The sequence below is a fragment of the Zonotrichia leucophrys genome, chromosome 18, assembly GCF_028769735.1.
Source record: "Zonotrichia leucophrys gambelii isolate GWCS_2022_RI chromosome 18, RI_Zleu_2.0, whole genome shotgun sequence".
Taxonomy (NCBI): domain Eukaryota; kingdom Metazoa; phylum Chordata; class Aves; order Passeriformes; family Passerellidae; genus Zonotrichia; species Zonotrichia leucophrys.
This window is the reverse complement of record NC_088187.1, coordinates 2,154,433-2,172,033: the sequence shown is the minus strand read 5'-3', so window position 1 is coordinate 2,172,033 and position 17,601 is coordinate 2,154,433. Positions and strand designations below refer to the sequence as shown.

Below are 17,601 nucleotides of genomic sequence, written 5' to 3'. Positions count from 1 at the left end.
ATGAGTCCAACCGCATTCCTCCAGCCCTCACCGGGGCTGGGGACGGGCACTGCCCAGAGAGGGAGTCTGTGCCATTTTACCAGGGGTTTTCCCTCCTGGAGATGGAGGAGAGGGGCGAGGGAAAAGAGGGGGTCTTGCCGCCTTCTCTCTCCGGCCGCGGTGCCAGGAGAGGCGGGCCGGTTTCGGGAGGGAGGGCTGCCTGTCCCCCGTGCCCCCCCTTCCACCGGGGCTGGCGGCCAGCCCCGAAGTTGCGGCGAGGCGGGAGGACACACGTCCTGTCCTTCCACCGCCCCCGGGCTCCCCCCAGCCTCCATCCCCGCATCCCTCCCCCGGCCGTCCCGCCCGGGCCGCCCCGCCGCTCCCGGGCCGGGGGGAGATGGCTGCCGGCGCTCGGAGGTCGCCGAGACACCTGCTGCCACCGGGCCCCCCCCCGTGCACACCCGCTCCGCTCCCGCTCCCTCCTTCCCCCGCTGCCGTCCCTGCCTCCAGCCGCCGCTGCAGAGCCGCCGCCGCCGCCGCCGCCGCCAAGGACGAGCCGGGACCGACGGCGGCCGCCGGAGCCCCCCGCCAGCCGCGGCGGGGGCCGACCGTGCCCCGGGGGGCTGCCCCGCACGAGGAGAAGCTTTGGCAGAGCCGAGCCCCCGGTGGGACGAGCCCCGCCGGAGCCGCGGGGGATGTAGGCACCGGGCAGCGGCGGTCCCGTAAGTACCGGGCGGGCTGGGGGCGTCCGGGGCCCGACGGGCTCCGCTGCCGCCCCGCACCGCCGCCAGCAACTTTCCGGGATGGGGCGGTTGTTTATTCTGGGGTGGGGGTTTCCCTGTCCGTCCTCCCCTACCTCAGCATCCCCCGCATCCCGGAGCTCCTGCTCCCCATGCCGGGCACGGGACAGGAATGAGCCTCAGTCCTGGCCGCTCTTCTGGGGGGTTTTGGGGGGAGTGGGTGGCAGGAAAAATTGAGGAGACCTCCCTGGGTGCCACCAGCCCTGTGTCCCCCGCCGCCACCTTGCGTAACCCAGCGGCAGGCAGGACACTTGGCGTTTATTTTTGGTTAATCCATATTCGACCTTTTAAAGCTGCGTTTCGGTGCGTGCGTGTGGGGCCCTGCCCATGGCCCCGGCCCGCAGCCCCCGGCCCGCAACTGTTGCTGTCAGAGGTGCGGGCGAGCAAGGGGAGGGTGGTGAGGAAGAGGAGGGTGATGCCGGGTGGCGACAGATGAAGGTTGAAAGGAGACGGGGCTTGCCGAGGGCTGCCAGTGCTGCTCTGTCCCGAGTCATCCCCCCTGCATGGGCACAGGGAAGGTGACGAGCTGTCTTTGAGGAGGTTTTGCTGCTTTCTCCCCTTCTGAAGGGCTTCATCGAGGTCTCCTTGCTGCACAGGGATGTCCCCATCGGGGCAATGACAAGCCCTGGCACATCCTGGTGTCCTCCTCAGTGCCCCCTCTCCTCCCCACAGGGCTCCCGCCAGGTTTGGCTTTGCTCTGTCCTTCCCGTTCCCCATCCCTTGGCGCAGGCTGCGTTTTCCCTCTGATTTCAGGCTCGGAGGCTTTATTTGGGGACATAAGGTTTCTCCTTCCTGAATGATATTTTGCATTTTGGAATTTTATTTTTCCCATTCCTGAGGTCAAAATATCTGCATGAGCTCTCCCTCTCTTGGAGCAGAGGAAGGAGGGAGGGCAAAACACGGAGGTTTAAAATGAGGAGCAAACTTTCCCTGTTGCATTAAAATGGCATTTCAGGGTCTGGTGAGAGGTAAGGGTTCTGTTGGTGCCTTTAGCACAAGGTTTCTGTGAGTTGGGTGCACCAGGGGAAGTTGTGCCTAGGAAGGTGGTTAACCTGCTCAAAACTACCCCAAAGCAACAAAAAACAAGTGGCAAAGACACCAAGCAGCTTTGTGGTGTCCTGTGGTCCTTGGGGAGGCTGCCAGGAGGTGCCATTGCCTTGCCCAGGCTCCTGCCCATGGCCACCTTCCTCCTGACCCTGACTGGTTTTCACCCGGCTGGAAAACCTCCCTTTTGGGAAAGTCTTTTCCCAAGGGACCAATTCTGCACTGTTTCCCACAAGGGGTTGGGAAATGTGGATTTTCTTTGAAGTTGGCAGGGGCTTTGCTGCGTTGTGCTGAGCCCAAGAGCAGCCCCAGCTCTGGCAGTAGCTCCAGAACGGGCTCAGTTTCTCCTCAGCCTCCACCACTTTCCTGCAATCTGTCATCTCCCCCAAAATTCTCCTGTACCCCTTTAGCTCAGTAGGAGAAACAGTGGGCTGGAAACACATGGTGCTAGCTGGGCTGGAGGAGCTGGCTGCCCTTTGCCTCCCAAACTCGGCCATTTTGGAGCAGCCCCATCTCCAGCCTGCACATGCAGCCCTTGCCAGCCACAGGCTCTCTGGCCTGAAACTCCTCCATCCTCTTCCATGCCCACCAAAGGCTGTGGTGAGCCAGCCTGACTCTGCATGGAGGCACCAGGCTCCTGGGAAGGATGGAAATTCATTGCCCTGGATGGCTCAGCACGGGCTGAGCGATGGGATGAGCCCATGCCCACCTCCCCTCTGCTGCTGCCACTGCATTTCAGCTGTGAGGGACGGGGATATTTTCCACCTGCGGCTTGGTCCGTGGGAAACCAGATTGCTGAGTCCTGTCCCCAGTCAGAGCCAGGAGCAGGGGGTGGCAGAGCTTGGCATGGCAAGGGACGACCACTGGTCTGTGCCTGGATTGCTCGGTACTGGAAGAGGCTCCCGAACTTGGGCAAGACTGAGTTGAGGAAGAGGAGGATCAGGTCCTGGAGTAGGTGAGGTGCCAGGGCTGGCACAAGCAAACCCAATCAATCACCACAAGGGCCCAGAGTATATTTAAACGTCCTTGAGGAGGGCTCAGACGGGCAGTGCTGCTGGCAGGGCGGTTCTGTTTGTTTTGGGTGGCGTGTTGCTCCCCTTCCTCTCTGCTTGGGTAGCTGATGCCGGATTCCCAATGAATTATTTATCACAGGACTAAAAATACTTGGGAATTCGCAGTGAGGAGCAGGCAGTGCAGGCTGCCCTGCCACTGAGCTGGCCGTGCCGGAGCATGGGACGCTGCCAGCATGGCATGACTCACCTGCTGCCCTCTCTGGCCAAGGGGCCCCGGCTGCGGCCGCCGCTGTGGCGTTGTGGCTCCTGCAGCTCCACCAGCTGCGACGTGCAGTGGGCTGGGAGATGCAGTCAGGTAGAGTGAACCCCCTGGGTGGTGCTGGGTGCTGGGGGTGGATGATTCCCTGGGGAAATGCAGCTGGTTTAGAGAGATGCTGCCCGGTGAGCATCAGTGCCCGGACAGGTGCCCAAGACTTCCTGGTACCATGGGGTACAGGAGGGAAATGTGTGGTTTGTGTTCCCTGGAGGGAACAACCCCAGTGCTCAAATCTGCACCGAGCTGCTCTTGCAGGGTGCCCAGCCCCGCAGCTGTTGGGTTTATATCCTGCATTTTCAGCACGCTGGCAATGTTTTTGCAGTGTGCTGAAGGGGTGTCCGTCACTGCGGCAGGGAGGAACGTTGGGGTGCAGGTCACCAGGGCAGCCCAGACCCCAAAACCAGCCGGGACTCAGCGAGAGGAGCATCTGGCTGTGCTGGAGACACATTAAGCAACAGCAGCTTTTAATTGCAAGTGACGTTTCTTAGCACCAGCTGGCACCTTGCTGCATGAAGCAACACTGGTGCCTGGCTGGTGCCACCGTGGAGGGCTGCTTGTCCCCTCCCTGCTGCCCCACTTGGCACAAGGGTGACTGCCCTGGGGGAAATGGGGCTCAGAGGGGCTTGGATACCCCTGGCCACAGGCTGGTTTTGCTGGTGGTCTCTGAGAGGTGAACTCCAGCACAGGGGTGCGTCACTGTGGGCAGGCATGTGTCCCACTTCAGGGGACTGTCACCTCAACTGCTGCGGCGTGAGCACCCACGGGCAGTGGGGAACTGGGAGCCTGGCAGGGGGCGTGTGCCCAAAGAGCCCCTGAGAGCCTGGATTTGGGCTGTAGCCAGCGCAGACACAGTGTGAGGGTGTCCCATCGGGGTGGGCACTGCCAGCAGGGGACACACACTGGGGGCAAAGAGAAGGAGGAAAGCAGAAGGATGCTGTGGAATACTTGGAGGGAAAAATTGGAGATATGGAGCCAGATAGGTGCATTGGTTGGGATTTTGTGGCAGAGAAGAGGCTGAAGTAGGGTGATGGGCAGGAGACAGTCAGCGGGACAGGCAGGGAACCAGCTACTTCAGTGACTGTGATTTGCAAAATCTCAACAAGCAGGGTGCAGAGCTGAACCATCCGTCAAGGGCAAAGCCTTTGAATGTTGAAGGTGGCTGGCTGCTGCAGAGAGAGGCACCAAAGCGCTCCCAGCCCCTCCTGGCATCTCTTGCAGCTGTCTCTGTCCCTGGCTGAAGGGATGACATGGACCAGTGCAGCAGTGGTGGCTTTTGGATGGGGTGGGAGGGCAGTGGGAGGGAGATGGTGATGGTGAGATGAGGACAGGGTGGTCGTGGAAAGCAGGGACTGACTGTGAAGGGTTTGTGGTTGATAAGGCTGGAGACAAGTGACACAGCACTGAGGTGTACAGTGGGTGGTGAGTACAACCCCGTGGTCATTCCTTCACCACATCCAGTGTCCCAAGGATGAGGGTCCCCTCGTTCCCTGGGGTCAGCCCTCCATGGTGATGCCCCAGGGCAGTGGGGAGGGCGGGGGTGAGCGGGGCTGGGGGTGCTGGCGTGCAGCTGGATGCGAGGGGCTGTGTCCTGTGCTGGCAGGGACACGCTGGTGGACATGGGCAGAGCGCCGGCGCACGCTCTGCTACTGTCGATGGTGCTGGGCTGCTCGGCTGCCTTCACGGACATCCTGCTGCCGGGCCCCGAGGAGCCCGTGGTCAACGTGGCCGTGGTGTTCGGGGGCACGTCCTACCCCCTGCACATCCGCTCCCGCCTGAGCCCCCAGAGCTTCCTGGACATGCCCCTGGAGATCCACCCCATCACTGTTGTCGTCAACAACACCAACCCCAGCACCCTCCTCACCCAGATTTGCGACATCCTTGCCGGCCACAAGATCCACGGCATCGTCTTTGAAGACAACGTGGGCACGGAGGCCGTGGCCCAGATCCTTGACTTCATCTCATCCCAGACCCAGGTCCCCATCATCAGCATCAGTGGAGGGTCTGCAGTGGTCCTGACCCCAAAGGTGAGGTACTGACTATTTCCAGGGGGGATGAGAGAAATGAGGAACTGTTAGAGTGGTGTAGGTAAGGGATGTGGAATGCTGGAGGGCAGAGGAACTGCTGGACTGCAGCCTTTGGGATCAGGGGCAGGAATGGTGGATCAGTGGCTGTGGCAGTGTGGCTTACTGGGGTGGTGGGACATGGTGGGGACTTCAAGGAGGGGCCCCGTTAATGGGGTGGGGGAGAGCACCTCAATGCCCAGTGGAAGGACCTTCCCTGGTGTGCTGCTTCCTGTGCCCACCACGGGATGCTGGGTTGGTGGCACTGCCGCTGCTGGGGCAGTGGCAGGGTTATCACAGCCTTATCTTCCTCCCGCCCTGCTGGGGCTGGATCCAGCCCTGGAATGGCTGCGTGGGCAGCATGGAGAAGCCTTGCTCAGCTGTGCCGCTGATCTCAGGTGCGCTGTGGCTGACACAGGGTTTCTGTCTTCTCTGCTCCTCGCTGGCATCAGACACTGTCAGTTACTGTCACCTGCCTGCTGGGAGCTGCTGGTGGCAGGGAGAGCTGGAGCCAGGCTGGAGGGTCCTGGGCATGGAGATTTGGGCTATGTCCTCAGCCTGCCTGGCCTGGGTGCTGGAGGGCTTTCAGTGCTTGCTCTTTCCTGTGGCTGGAGATCGGAGATCCTGCCCTTCTTGGGGAACAGATTTTGTGCTTTTCTTGCATAGTGGCTTGGGGTCCAATCCCCCTGGACTGCACTCCCACAGCCCTGTCTGTACTCACTGGTGCTCATGGAGCCCCTCGAGCGCATTGTGGGTGGGTGGCAGTGGGTGTGGTGGGCTCTGGTTGGTGCAGTGGACTCAGATGGGTGAAGAGGGCTCAGATGGAGCCTGGAGCAATGGAAAAATATCCATGGCTTTGCTGCTGGGTGATTTTCTGCAGCTTTCTCCAGGGCCTGCGTATTTTGGGGTCAGTGGAGGGATCTCCACCTCCTCCCTGTCTGGGATTCTCTGGGGCTCACCCCAGACTATTTCTCTGGAGGTGGGGAGGGTCTGGGTGGCAAAACCTGCTGCCTGCACGTGACCTTCGGCAACTGCCATTCGCTGAATCATTTAAGACAGAATCAGACTAATTAAGGTTTGCTAATGAGAGGCCAGATGGCCAGGGAGGTGGAGCGGGAGGGAAGGAGCCACACAGGCTCTGACTGCAGGTAGTGAGATGGAGCAGGGATGGGATTTATGCTCCTGGCAGAACTCTTGCCCACCTCCTTCTCCTGGTTTAAGGAGAAACTGATGATCTCCTTTGGAGGATGGAGACATTTTTGGTCAATATGCTAAGAAAAGGATGTGAGGCTGCAGGAGTTGACCCTTTGCACAGGGTGAAGTTCTTTGAAGGAGCATTAATGTGATTTTGGGTATCTCCAGCCCATGAACCACACCAGTTCATGGCAATCTTGAACTTTTCATGATGGCAAATGCGAGGAGGCTTGCATGGGTGCATGACACCTGGATCATGATGCCAGAGCAGGCCCTGATCCCTCTCCTCCCTCAGGAGCCCGGATCAGCTTTCCTGCAGTTGGGTGTCTCCATCGAGCAGCAAATCCAGGTGATCTTCAAGGTGCTGGAGGAATACGACTGGGGCTCCTTTGCTGTCATCACCAGCCTCTACCCAGGCTACAACATCTTCCTGGACCTCATCCGCTCCTTCACGGATGCCAGCTACTTTGGCTGGGAGCTGCAAGAGGTGCTCACCTTCGAGATGAGCCAGGAGCAGAGCAGCTCCAGGACGCAGCGGCTCTTGCGCCAGATTGATGCCCAGGTCCTCATTGTTTACTGCTCCCGAGAGGAGGCCGAGTATCTCTTCTCCATGGCAGAACAAGCCGGGCTTGTGGGGCCAGGATACATCTGGATCGTGCCCAGCATGACAGTGGGCAACATGGAGGTGCCGCCCTCGTCCTTCCCGGTGGGCCTCATCAGCGTGGTGACGGAGAGCTGGAAGCTGAGCCTGCGGCAGAAGGTGCGCGACGGCGTGGCCATCATTGCCATGGGGGCCGCCAGCTTCTTCCGCGCCCATGGCTACCTCCCCGAGGTGGGGCGGGACTGCTGGGCCCCCACCAGGGCCACGGCCACCAACACCAGCTTCTACCGGTGAGGAATGGGGAGCCCCTGGCGTGGGTGTGGAACGGGAGGAGTGGGGAAAAGGTGAGGGAGAGGGCAGGGGAGGAGGGGGAGGGAGCTGGCCAGCAGCAAGGATGGTGCTCGCTGAGGGCTACAGCTGGTTGTCCGAGCCTCTTGGCTGTGATTCTCCTGGAGCATCTCCCCAGAGATGTCCCAGCACCTCCCTTGCCTTTTCCCATGTTTCTTGGCAACTCAGGAACCCTGGGGGTCTCAGAGGGGGCTATCACAGCTCTATGGCACCTCAGAGCTGCTTTGGCAGTCTGTCCATCCTCAGCCCTGCAGTGGGCCATCCTTGGTGCCTCCTTGCTAGAAGAGCTTTCTTCAGCTCCCCTCTGCCCCTTGCATGGGTGTTAAAGCTGGTCCCCAGCTCTCAGCCCCACATGTTTCCATGGGACCTGTGGCAGCCTGGGTGAAGGTGGAGGAGGAGGAGGAGGGCTGTGCAGTGCAGGGCTGCACAGCCAAAGGCTTACAGGCTCTGTGTCCCACCAGGCACCTTCTCAATGTGACATGGGAGCACAGGGATTTCTCCTTCAATGAAGGTGGCTACCTGGTCAAGCCCACCATGGTGGTGATCACGCTCAACCAGCACCGGCTCTGGGAGATGGTAGGACCCCCAGGCCCCCTGAAATGGGCACACTGCAGGGTGGCTGGGCAGGGTGAGCCTGGGGCCTTGCACAGGCTGGGGTCCCACCCTGGGGTGGGTTGTACCATGCAAAACCCAAAAGTACCATGGCTGGTCCCAAAAGTACCAATGGTGCCATGGTGGGGTTTGCAGCAATGATGAGCACCAAAGCTCTGGCAGGAGTTGACAGTTTTTCCTTGCAATTTGGCTGATAAGTTCAAAAAAAGTCAGAAATGCAGATGCCCACTTCTGGAGAACAGCAGCCAAACACCTAGATCTGAAACAAGATGCATGGAGGGTGTTTTTTGTAGTTTGAAAGTATTTTGGGTAAAGTTTGGCCAGGTCTGTTCTCACCCGAGTATGAAGCTCGGGGCTCAGGAGGAAACACCTCACCTGTGGTCCACGGGTGTGTGGGGAAAGGGATGCTGAGATGGGGCTCACAAGGAATAAGCCCCAAAGGTGGGAGGATGGATATGGGATCACGTGTGACCCCCAGAGCCCCTCACGGGGGTGACCATGTGCTCTCCCTTGGGGGCAGGTGGGCAAGTGGGAGAAAGGCATCATCCACATGAAGTACCCGGTGTGGCCCCGCTACGGCTCCTTCATGCAGCCCGTGGTCGACAACCGCCACCTGACAGTGGCCACCCTGGAGGAGAGACCCTTCGTCATCGTGGAGAACACGGACCCCAGCACGGGGGTCTGCGTGCGCAACACCGTGCCCTGCCGCAAGCAGACCAACTCCTCCCACAGGTGGGCAGGGACACGGAGCTCGGCAAGGCTGGCCGCCACTCCCTTGGCACGTGGTGTCCAGGGTGCTCAGAGCATCTCTGTTTGGTCCAACCCATCTTTCCTGGTGTGTTTCCAGTGGGGATGGCCTTGTGGATCCCTACACCAAGCTGTGCTGCAAAGGTTTCTGCATTGACATCCTGAAGAAGCTGGCCAAGGCAGTGAAGTTCTCCTATGACCTCTACCTGGTGACCAATGGCAAACATGGCAAGATCGTGCGTGGGGTGTGGAACGGAATGATTGGTGAGGTAGGGATGGGCATGGCTCAGACCCCGCTTCGACACTCCCTGGAGGGCACCACTCACCCTGGGGCTTTCCTGGTGAAGATGGGATTTGTGGTGGGACTGTGGGCAGGGAAGAGCTTGGCATGAGCTCCTCCCTGGAGGAGTCATCAGATGAACACTTACAACTGCACAGCAGATTGTGTCTGTGCCCCTGATCACTTAGGAAGATAATATTGTTTGTTAAAAAAGTCAGAAATTAAGACTGGAAATGCTGGAGATGTGGAAATGCCTGGGGAAAGTGGTCTGGGTCCCCCTGCCCATCCCAAGCTCACCTGCCCCTTTTCCAGGTGTACTACAAGCGTGCAGACATGGCCATTGGCTCCCTCACCATCAATGAGGAGCGGTCTGAGATTGTGGATTTCTCCGTGCCCTTTGTGGAGACGGGCATCAGCGTCATGGTGGCCCGCAGCAACGGCACTGTGTCCCCCTCTGCTTTCCTGGGTGAGCCCTGTGTCCCCTTGTCTTTCTGCAGGCTCATCCCATGCTTCCTACAAATGCAAATTGGAAATATTGTTCAATTTTAACAACTTTCAAGGAAAAAAAGCCTAAGTCATAAGGGAAGGAGATTGTGCTGTCGGCTTTGGGGCTTCTTTCTTCCCTGCCTGAATAATCCTTTTATTATGGAGATGGAGGCTGGAGACTAAGGCTGGGCTCAGTGGTTTTCTCCTCTTCATTTTGTGTGTGGAGGAGGGAGGATGGGGACATGGGAGGATTTGCCAGCTTGGATCTCTGCTTTGGGGACCCATCTCTGCCACCATCACCAGAGCCAGTGGTTAAGCCAAGTGTAGGAAACCACCAGTGCTACAAGTTTTATTTAATGAGTTTTACACCAGCAAAGCTGCAGCCTAGGTAGGGGGGATGGGCCAATGTCGTCAGGAAATTCAGCTTGGGCAGGGCTCTCTGCACTTGGCAAGGGCACAGCATCCATGTCCCAGCTCAGCTGGCACTGGGCTCTTGTGTGGGGAGGGCACGAGGGTGCTGGGGATGCCATGGAAGCTGGGACCATCAGCCTGGGCACATCCTCCTCATCCTGTCCCCCCACACCACGAAGCCCAGACTCCCACGGAAGCAGGGTCACCTTCACCAGCCCCAGGGACAGATGGTGCCTCCTGCCCTGGTTTGGCAGGGCTGGGGTCTGCTGTCCCCATGTCCCTGTGTCTCCTGCCTCTGCGCTAGTGAGCCACATCCCCATCAGGGGAGGCCTCTCCTCCCTGACAGCGAAGGACACGCTGATAAATGGACCTCGGTGGCTGCATGTTGATGGCTCAGATGCATCCCCAGTGCTCCTGCTGCTCCATCCTGTGCTCCTGCTGCTCCATCCCACATCATCTTGGGCAGGCAGGGGCTCATTGCCTGTCCCCACTCACGGGGGGCTCTCCCCAGGGCTGAGCAGGGCTGGGGGGCTGGTTCTGTGCCTGATGCAGGCACAGTCCTGTCTCCAGAACCATCATGGGGGACAACCTGTAATCCCATGGGAAACCCTCCTGCAGTGACTCTGGAGATGGGTAGCATTTTGTAAAGATCTCCCTGTTGGTGAGAAGCTGATTTGGTCCAGGCAGGGAAGCATGGCTGCATCCCCTAGCTCTGTAGCAACCCCCTTCCCTCCTGAGTCCCTGTGGAGCTGCTTGGCCATGGTGGTGCCAACCTCCAACTCCTCTCCAAGGAGGGGCAATATTCAGGATGAGCCCCATCCATCCAGGAGGGCTCCTGGCAGTCCTCAGAGGACCAGGGGATGTCTTTGGAGGCTCACAAAGTTCTACTTGCTTTGCAGAGCCTTATAGCCCAGCCGTGTGGGTCATGATGTTTGTCATGTGCCTCACTGTGGTGGCCATCACCGTCTTCGTGTTCGAGTATTTCAGCCCCGTTGGCTACAACCAGAACCTCACCAGTGGCAAAAGTGAGTTGGGAAGGTGGGAGCTGGGAGAGGGGGACACATCCCTGGCTGGGCTGACAAATGTCTCCTCTGTTCCCTGTCTCTGCAGGGCCAGGAGGTCCCTCCTTCACCATCGGCAAGTCCGTGTGGTTGCTGTGGGCTCTGGTCTTCAACAACTCCGTCCCCATCGAGAACCCCAAGGGCACCACCAGCAAGATCATGGTGCTCATCTGGGCCTTCTTCGCTGTCATCTTCCTCGCCAGCTACACGGCCAACCTGGCTGCCTTCATGATCCAGGAGCAGTACATTGACACTGTGTCAGGGCTGAGTGACAGGAAGGTGATCATTGGGGTGGGAACCCTAAAAAATCCCTAAAGACAACCCTTTTTGAAGTTACCGGCACTGATGTGTGTGGAGCTACACATCACTGCCAGTTGGCTGGGCATGAGTGTATGAGCAGAGGGCTGGCTGCGGGGAGGGGACAGGCTGGGGACATGGAAAGACATGGGCACTGTGTGATGCCACCCCCTGGGGCTCCCCATTGCAGTTCCAGAGGCCACAGGAGCAGTACCCACCCTTCCGCTTTGGCACCGTCCCCAACGGCAGCACCGAGAGGAACATCCGCAGCAACTACCCCGACATGCACACCCACATGGTGAAGTACAACCAGCGCTCTGTGGAGGACGCCCTCACCAGCCTCAAAATGGGGTATGGCTCCCTGAGATGGGGTATGGCCCCCAGATGGTGTATGGTCTCAGAGCTCCCCCAAATGACCCCCATATATAGCACCCCTAAATAACTATGGCTCCCTGGAATAGGGTACAGGACTTCCCAGAGGGAGAAGGGATTTCTCAAATGGGGTACAACCCCCCTGAAGTTAATTTTGAGCCCCCCAGGTTGCATACAGCTCTCCCAGACAGGGTATGGCTCTGTGCATCTTCCCTGGATGAAGTACAGGACCCCCAAACACGGCACAGCCTGCTGCAGATGGAGTACAGCTTCATACAGCTCCCCTCAAAAGGATGCAGCTCACCCCAGATGGGGCATGGCTCCCCCAAGTAGTACAGCTCCCCCCAAGATTGGGTACATCCCCTCCAAGTGTGGTTACAGCACTCCAGGACAGGCCAGGGACCCCAAGAGAACATAGAACCCCCTCCAGATGGGCCACAGCTTCCTGAAAGGGATAGAGCTCCCCAAATAGGCACAGCCCTCCCCCACTAATGGGCTTTCAGCCCCCTGCTCACCCTTCCTCCTGCTGGTGGGCAGGAAGCTGGATGCCTTCATCTACGACGCGGCGGTGCTCAACTACATGGCGGGCAAGGACGAGGGCTGCAAGCTGGTGACCATCGGCAGCGGGAAGGTGTTCGCCACCACGGGCTACGGCATCGCCCTGCAGAAGGACTCGCGCTGGAAGCGGGCCATTGACCTGGCCCTGCTCCAGTTCCTGGGAGATGGTGGGTGTTTGAGCGAGCTCCTCCTCGGCCCTGTCCCCCTCCTGCCCCACCCCTGCCCTGCAGATTAACCCAGCGAACGGGGTTTGGCCCTCAAACCCTGTGCAGCCTTCACAGCTGACATCCTCATGGCAGGACAGCACTGAGGGACTTCACCAGCTCCTTTCAGGGGTATGAAATCCTCTGGATGTTGTGCGTGTCATTCCCTCTGGGGCTGTAAAATCCTGGAGATGGCTGTGCACAACATTTGAGGGTCCTGAGGAGAAGCCTGGGAAGAGGAGAGTAAGCGTGGTTGGCTGGCACACGGGTGGGAAACAGAGTCAGGAGAGGACCCTGGAGAAGGATAAGTGACTGGTGGGATACTCAGGCCAATGGCAGCAGCAACATTAGGTGATTCCAGCTCCAGAGGCTCAGGGGTCTCTTTATCTTCCTCCACCCACAGCAGAGTGGAAAGGGGCAGGGATGTGCTTGGAAAGATGATTCCCAGGGGTGGATTTTCAACTCCTGCACTGTTATGCATGTCCCAGGTGAGACCCAGAAGCTGGAGACGGTTTGGCTGTCAGGGATCTGCCAGAATGAGAAGAATGAGGTGATGAGCAGCAAGCTGGACATTGACAACATGGCTGGGGTTTTCTACATGCTGCTCGTGGCCATGGGGCTGAGCCTGCTGGTCTTCGCTTGGGAGCACCTCGTCTACTGGAAGCTGCGTCATTCCGTCCCCAAGTCCCACAAGCTGGACTTCCTCCTGGCCATCAGCAGGGTGAGGGATGCTGACAGGGGCTTTCGAGGGGCCCAAATGTCTTCACACGGTGTCACAGAGATGGACATGGCCTGGTGGGCATTGTCCTTTGGCCTGCATGGGAAGGAATGGAGATGTTCTTGTTGATATGAGATCTTGGTGAGAAAAGCCAGGTTTCAGGAAAGGGCTCAGTCGACCCCACACCCTTATCAGCAACCCTAGGGAAAGGGGTGATAGAGGATAGTGCCACCCACGTTGACAAGCTCTGGGGATCCTGGGGAGGGGGCGTCAGTGCTCTGAAGCTCCCTCAGCCTCAGCAGCATGTATTCAGCTCAGCAGGGTGGGCTCAGGGGGGCAGGACTCCACTGACCTTGCTGATGATGGGGGGTCCCCATTTCTCCCCACAGGGTATCTACAGCTGCTTCAATGGGGTGCAGACCCTGTCGAGCCCCGGGCGGGCGCCCACACCCGATGTCACTGCCAGCTCAGCCCAGGCCAACGTGCTGAAAATGCTGCAGGCGGCCAAAGAGATGGTGACGACGGCCAGCGTGGGCGGCTCACTGGAGCAGGCCACCCGCACCATTGAGGACTGGAGCAACCACAGCGAGCGCCTCCAGACCACCTTCTCCCTGAGGACACCGCAGCTCGTGGTGCAGAACAGCACCGGCGCACACCGGGGCCCGCACCCCGCCGACAGGCTGGGGAGAGCCTACGCTGCCAAGGGCGCTCCCCTGGGGCTGCCGCTGCCGCAGCCCATCCCCGTGGACTCCCGTCTGCACGGGGAGGAGAACTGGAGAGGGGAAAACGAGCACCCCCACCTGCTACACCCCCTGAAGTTTCGGGGTGGCTGTGCAGGGGATGAAGCTCTCACAGGTTTCCCTCACCTCCTGGTGAAGACTTCCCCAGGAGGGGATTATGGGGAGCAGATGCTGGTGGGGAACCATATCGGGGCTCCCCTCCCGCCCCCCACATCCCCCCGGGACCTCCCACCACCGGACATCTACAGGGAGCACAAGCGGCCGTCGGGACGGGGGGACCGGCTGCAGAACAACCCCTTGCTGCAGAGGGACGGGGCACACGGGGGCTCGGGGACTCTGCCCCGGCTGCTCTCGGCAGCGGAGAAGAAGCGGGAGGTGGGCAGCGCCTTCCTGCCTCCGTCCTGCTCTCGCGGAGCCTTCCCCAAAGTCACCAGGACTTGCAGAGCCAGGGGCGAGCCGGCGCGGCCGGAGGCGGCGGGGATGGAGCGGGAGAAGCTGAGCCGGTGGGCGAGCTCGGCCAGGGCTCCCGGGGAGCGCGGCGAGAGGCGGCGGCCGGCGGGGCTGCGGCGCTGCGGGGCCCCGCGCCCGGCCCGCGCCGACGTGCCCGACCTGTTCCCCGAAGCCGAGCCCGGCCACGGCTGCGGCTCCCGCTGCCCGCAGGCCGCTGGCCGGCTGCCACCGCGCTCGCCCGTCACCAGGCTGCCGTCCTACCGGGAGGCTTGCCGGCAAAACCCTCGGGCCGCCTTCACCGTGCCGGCGTGCGCCCCCCACGCCTGCATGAACTCCTACCCCAACCTGCCCCTCTACGCCAGACACCTCTCGCGGGGCTCCGCGCCGTGCCGGGAGCAGCCCGGGGCGCAGCGCTGTGACCGGGGCTCCGGGCGCTGGGACAGCGCCTGCAGGGACTGCGGGCGGCGCGGGGAGCTGGCCTGGCTGCGGGCGGCGGCGGCGGAGCGGAGGGAGCCGCCGGTGGCCCGCGGGGTGGCGAGTCCCTGCGCCGGCGGCTCCTGGCGGCGGGTCTCCAGCCTGGAGTCGGAGGTGTGATGGGGGACAGGGGGGTGTCCGCACCCCTCTGCCTGCCCTGTGCCCGGGGTCCCCAGGGCCAGCCAGCGGCTCCCGGCCGGGCTCCGGCCTCCCGGGTCCCGCACCGCCGGCAGCGGGATGCTCCAAGCGGCTCGGCGGGGCCCGGTGCGCTCTTTGGGGGGTCAGAGGAGCCTGGCAAGGGCTGGTACATGCTGAGTCGAGTTGTCCCTATAGGCGAGCTGCCATCGGGGACGCCAAACGCATCGCCGCCGTTTTTGCCGTCGCGTTTTGGTTTCATTTAAAAGACTCGAAACGCCATGTCCAGGTCATTAAAAAGACATTTTCAGCTGCCTGGGGACCCTTCTTCCATCCTCCGGGGCTGCCCTTGGCATCATGGATTCCCATGAATATTCGTTGTCCTGCGCACCCCCTCCCCGTCCGCGTCCCGTTACTGCTGAGCCGCGGCACAGGCTGGTCCCACCGGCAAGGGAAAGATGGAATAGAACAATGGCAACTGCTCCGAGGGTTTAATTGGGAGCCATCAGCCTGTGCAGAGGCTGGAGCCGAGCACCGGAGCCCCCTGCTCAGGCTTTGGGGTGCCTGGGCTCGGGTCAGTGAGTGATGCTGTCACGGCAGCCTGGCCGGGATCTCCAGCTCGGCACAGCAGCCCCGGGAAGGTGCGCTGTGGGGAATGAGAAAGGGGAAAATTCCTCCCACCTTCCCAGGCTGATGGAGCCATAAATCAGGTGTGATAGATGAGCCGGGTTTAATTCTTCTCTTCGTGTACGTCTGACACAGCCCTTTCCCTGCCGGGCTGGGGCGCGACCAGAGGCGGCCGTGACTCAGGAGCCTCAGGCAGGGGAGAGGCTCTTTGGGAAATGGAAATTGAAGCTCCGGGGCCCGGGGCTACAGCCAGGGCTTTGCCGGGCGGTTCCAGCCCCATCCCAGAGCAGCACCACCAGCACCACACGGAGCTGCCCGTGCGTGGCCGGCAGGCTGTCCCAGGGAGATGCCAACCCTCAGCCCCTCTTCTCAGCTTTGGCATCACCTTCCTCCATAAATGTCTCCCTGGGAAGCTGCTCTAGAGCAGCGCTTTTCTTTTATTCTTTTATTTTTTCTTTTCTTTCCTTTCATTTTTCTTTTCTTTTATTTTTTTTTCTTTTCCTTTCTATTAAAACACAGTTGTTGGGGGTTGCTGGGGCCGGTAACAGTGAGGGGATGATGGCAGGGACTGCTCCGGGACACCCAGCCCTGCCCCAGGGATGGCTGCAAAACCCCGAGGAGGTCCAGAAGGGCCTGGCCACGTGTGGTCCAGGCTCAAAAGCATTGGCAATATCTGTCTGTCCATCCATCTGTCCGTCAATGCTTCAACCCATCTGTCTGGGGTTAAATCCAGCCAAGCCCCCCATCCCCCAGCCTGGCTGCCATCACACACTGGTGCCGGTGCTTTAATTCCCTTTTCTTATTTATCATTGCAATTGTCTCTTAATGGCTTTGGCAGCCCCTCCAAGCCTCCTGGCGAGGGTGGGAGATGCCAATGTATAAATAAAAGCCATAAGTAAATAAATCCGGTTGGAGAGGAGGGTATTCATCCAGGCTGCCACAGGTGATGGCACCCATTCACCCGGGGCAGCTTTTCCCAGCCGAGTGCCCCAGATGCCCCCTGGAGTGACAGGCTGGTCCCCAGAAAGCTTCAGGGTGGCCTTGGGAACCTTCCCTCAAATTGTGGCTCTCTGGCTTGAGGAAGCCAGCATACACAGCTGCAGTCAAACCTGAGCTGAGGCTGGGGCTGTGACAGCAAAGGGGAGCAGAAAAAAAAAATAGCAAAAATCCCCAACCCACGTTTTAAATTAATTAGTGATGTCCCTGGTGACTCAGCAGAGGCCAAATGGAGCTGCTTCATGTTTTATGGAAGGGCTTTGCTGCAGGAGACTGAGGACAGCAAGGGACAAATGGGGTGCAGGGGGTGCTCCCAGGAGAGGTGGCCCCAGGGTTGGGTGTCAGCACCTGGTGTACAGCCTGGGCTATTCTGGGTGCCCCATGTGAGTGCACAGGTCCCTGGCCACCATGGTGGCATTGCATAATCATCTTTACATGCCAATTGGGATGGAAAAGCAGAGTTTTTCTCCCATTTCTGTGCCTGGCGCTGGGCACTGGTGGGAAAGGAGGTGTTTGGGGCATGACCAGTGCAGTGCAGGTGAGATCTGTGACCTTCAAGGAGCAAGGAAGGACCAAGCTGCTGCTGCAGAATTTCCCTGCTCGTGGGTACACCAGGGACAAGCCTTCAGGGAAGCAGCAGTCTGGAAGCACCCTCTGGCTAGGCTTTCCAAAGAGGGGCTGGGTAATTTAGTGTTTAACAGACGTTGAGAAATATTATTTCTTTTTGGTGAAATTGTCTAATCAATCACTTTTTAATTCAGCCTGCTCTGGCACCCAGGGTACCCTGGGAGGCTGTGGGCTGCTATGCAGAGAGAAATAAGGCTGGATCACTGCTGGGTACCCAACTCTGGGGCTCAGCCCCATTGAGGGGAGCAGGCACTGTCCTCCCAAACCCACCCCCCGCCTCTGCCAGCTCTGACATCTCCACAGCACATCCTATTTTCACTGCCCCTTTGCTCAGCATCCTAAGAGCCATCCTGGTGAGGAGAGGGGGAACAAGGCAGGCCAGCAAGGTCGGCCAGTGGGAAGGGGTTCCAATGGCAAGGACATACTGCTGCTGCTGGGGGGAGATGGTGACT

At 59.9% G+C, this 17,601-nt stretch overlaps 1 protein-coding gene across 1 annotated transcript; it reads left to right on the top strand.

Moving 5' to 3' along the window:
* Positions 1–101: 101 nt before the first annotated feature.
* On the top strand, positions 102–15,214 carry GRIN2C (glutamate ionotropic receptor NMDA type subunit 2C). The gene is given in 14 exon segments (XM_064728387.1): positions 102–328; positions 330–701; positions 4,753–5,176; positions 6,702–7,297; positions 7,817–7,931; positions 8,488–8,699; positions 8,815–8,983; positions 9,307–9,460; positions 10,791–10,916; positions 11,002–11,231; positions 11,440–11,600; positions 12,159–12,346; positions 12,871–13,103; positions 13,490–15,214. Coding segments are annotated over 14 exon segments (4,602 nt in total). The 3' UTR covers positions 14,885–15,214.
* Positions 15,215–17,601: the final 2,387 nt, after the last annotated feature.